Genomic DNA, 3,515 nt, shown 5'->3' with positions numbered 1-3,515 from the left:
TTTAATGATTTTTTATGACAGATTTCTTTCATCTTTGCCTTGTTGTACATTCCATCATTTAATTCTACAAAACTACCATTTTTAAGCTAAACAAAGCTGGAATTAATTCATTCAACCCCATAAAAAATTTAACCTTTTCTGGTTTTTAAAAAAACAAATAAAAAACTAATAATAAAACCTCCTCCAATCAAGCCGGTGAGTAATGCTGGCGCGGCGGCGGCATCAGCTGGTGCGCCGCCGCCTGGTGATGTACCACCCCGGCGCCGGCGCTGGGGGAGGCGTGCTGCGCGATGAACGGATGCTTGAGCAGCTGCGCCGCCGAGAGGCGCTTGGCCGGATCCCTCTGCAGGCAGCAGGAGATGAAATCCCTAAATTCGCGGCTGGCGGAGGGCGGCGCCTCCGGCGGCTGCGACATACAGATCGCGCACATCAGGCTCGCCCAATCCCCCTGCCTCCCGACGGCGAAGGGGAATTTCCCCAAATAGAATTCCAAAATGCTAACCCCCAAACTCCAGATGTCGCCGGCGTAGCCGTCGTACTGGCCGTGGTTCAAATCGGTGTTGATCCGCTCGGGGCTCATGTAGGCGATCGTGCCGACGGAGGAATTGCAGGGATCCATCGTCTGCGCGAGGATTCGAGAGACGCCGAAATCGGCGATTTTGACGAGGCGCCGCGAATTGATTAGGAGATTCGAGGGTTTGATGTCGCGGTGGACGATTTTGCGGCGGTGGAGGTAGGCCAATCCGGCGAGGACGTGGCGGGAGAGGTCGGAGAGTGGTTTTTCGGAGGGGATGTGGGTGGATTCGAGGGAGCCGTGGTCCATGAATTCGAGGAGGACTTGGATCTCGCCGCCGTGGTCGAAGAGGTTGTGGCATTTGACGACGTTGGGGTGGTCGACGTCGCGGAGGATCTGGATTTCGCGGCGCATCTGGTTGCGGACGGAGTCCTCGTGGTTGCCGTAGATGACTTTGAGGGCGTAGACGGCGCCCGAGGGGCGGTGGAGGACTTTGTAGACGGTGCCGCCGGCGCCGCTGCCGATGCGGCTGAGGCGGTCGAGGTCGGAGTAGTTGAGGGAGGAGGGGGCGGATGGAGGGGGGAGGGGGAGGGGGACGGCGAGGGAGGTGTCGCGGTGGGGGAGGGGGAGGGAGAGGTCGGAGCGGCGGCGACGGCTGGATTTGGCGGCGTCGGAGGGGGGAGGGGTTTGGAGAGGCTTCATGATTGGTGGGAAATGGGAATATGGGAAAGACGGAGTTTTTATTTGTTTGTTCGTTTGTTCCTTTTTTTTTGCTTTCTTTTGGATTGAATCAATGGGGGGAGAAGGGGGAAATCATGAGTTTTAGGGAATTACACAAGAGAGAGATAAATGTTGAGGGATTGGTGAGAATGAGATGGATGAATCTCCATGGAAATTAAGAGAGGGAAGGTGAAGGTTCTTGGAAGAGGGAAAATAGAGGAAGAGGGTGGGGGTGGGGTTTGGAGAAAGAGATGTAATTTGGAAAGGGAAATGTGGGAGAAAACTTTTGAGAGGGATTTTTGTTTGTATAAGTAATTCATTTGTTTGGTAATACAAATAGAAGGCTCGTTTCATCGGTTTCATTTGTTTGTCGATAAAAGTTACTTTAACTATAGTTATTAAATCTTCCATAGTGCTTCCTCTTGTCCCTATTAGTCTCATTGTTGACGGGTACAAGTTTTAATAAATTATTTGATGTTGTTAAGAAAATTGAAAGGAAAAAAGTTAATGAAATGTACGATCTACTTTTAAATAAATTTTATAATAATTATGAGCTGAATGGTTAGGAAAATATGAGGTTCACTTATCAAATATAGTCAAAATAAAATGTGACAAATATTGGGTATAGAACATAAATGACAAAATGAGACAATTAATTAATGGGGACAAGAGTGAGTACATTTTATTAATTCATTTAATTCATATCTTATTTCGTGAGTTTGATTTTTTTTATAAAAGTTACTTTAACTATAGATAGTAAGTCTTATTACATTTTATTAACTCATTTTATTCATATCTCGTTTCTTCATCTTGTTTTTTTTTGTCAATAAAAGTTACTTTAACCATAGATATTAAGTACTAACTCTTAATACTTTTATTCACTCATTTTATTCATAGTTATTAAGAAATTAATATATAAAAATATAATTTTGTTCAATGAAACACTTTTTAAATGAATATTTTTCAAATTTGATTGAGATGAGGGATTAATGGAGATGTTATGTCATGCAATTATGCGAAAGGGCTATAGTATGGATGGATCTATTGATTTTAATATCAATGTATGGATTGCCTTTTTATTTTGTTACATGAATAGTTGCATAGTTTGTGAATTGTGAGTTGGTTTGAGTATGTACCAAACTAATGTTGTCGGGTACATTAGGAATAAACGCACAACTGAACTAATTATGAATATAATAAAATAAGCATATAAAATATAGATAATAAATTTGATTCTATGCGTATTTATGTATAGACAATGTTAAATTATACTACTCCTACTAAATTTTACTATTATACATTTTTCAACGGCAAATTATCATGACAAAACAACTTATATAAAAGCAATAGTATAAAAATTCTTAATCTTAGTTACAATAAAAAAAAACATATCATACTCATGATAGAAAACTTCAAACCCGAACACAAACCTGACCAACTACCCTCAAATCCGAACATAACACGAACTACCTTGGGTCAACACGACACGATAAATAATTTAAGTATTAACAAATTCATACTTCAAAAATCAAAATTCACATTTCACTCACACACTGCGTACCCTCACACGATACGAAATTTTCTTGTTCTTAAATGGTCAACCCAATAAGGACACGAAACCCAAAAACTTTGACCCAAACCCATTAATATCATATGAATTTGTGTTGCGTTATCATATCATGCCAAAAATTATCCGCCCTACGCTTTACCTTTCTTTCTTAAAAGGTTTCATTCATTTCATGGTGATATTTTTTAAAAATGAAAACATAATGTAAAATCTCTACCTTATTCTCCTCTATTATATTTTTATTTTACTTTATTCACTGTTCACATATCCCTAAAATGCATAAAATTTGTTACCAAAAAAAAAAATATTTTAACTTGAGTGGGAAGAATGGAATACTTATAATATTATACTGTAAGATATTAGAGAATGTTTAAATCTATATTTTTCTTAGAATAAATTATATTAATACTTCCTTTTTTAGTTAGTCGTGTATTTTTCCTTGTTAAGAAGACGAAGATCTTCATTCCTCCGAAATCAAATTTACCTAAACTATCACCAAAATCGAATCCATCACTAAAAATTATGAAAATTTCTTGTTATATACAGCCAAAAGATACCATCCATATCAAAATCTTGGTTTGATATATTCAGAATGAAAGAAATAAATAATTTTAATTAGCGCAATAGTGTGTATATATATATAGACATCTTTACTGCATTCCCCATTCCCAATTTCCGATTTCTTCCATCTCTTTTGCCGCTAATATTTGAAGA

At 39.1% G+C, this 3,515-nt stretch overlaps 1 protein-coding gene across 1 annotated transcript; it reads right to left on the bottom strand.

Annotated features, from left to right (window-relative positions):
• On the bottom strand, window positions 1–1,473 carry LOC121768864 (mitogen-activated protein kinase kinase 5-like). Its single transcript, XM_042165453.1, has one exon. It carries the CDS (start codon window positions 1,214–1,216, stop codon window positions 188–190), a length of 1,029 nt encoding a protein of 342 aa, XP_042021387.1. The 5' UTR covers window positions 1,217–1,473; the 3' UTR covers window positions 1–187.
• Window positions 1,474–3,515: the final 2,042 nt, after the last annotated feature.

The sequence above is a fragment of the Salvia splendens genome, chromosome 15, assembly GCF_004379255.2.
Source record: "Salvia splendens isolate huo1 chromosome 15, SspV2, whole genome shotgun sequence".
In the NCBI taxonomy this organism is placed as follows: domain Eukaryota; kingdom Viridiplantae; phylum Streptophyta; class Magnoliopsida; order Lamiales; family Lamiaceae; genus Salvia; species Salvia splendens.
This window is presented reverse-complemented; position numbering and strand designations above follow the sequence as displayed.

Coding starts and splice junctions, on each gene's coding strand:
- LOC121768864 (XM_042165453.1), bottom strand. CDS start 1,216: ATGAAGCCTCTCCAAACCCCTCCCCCCTCCGACGCCGCCAAATCCAGC.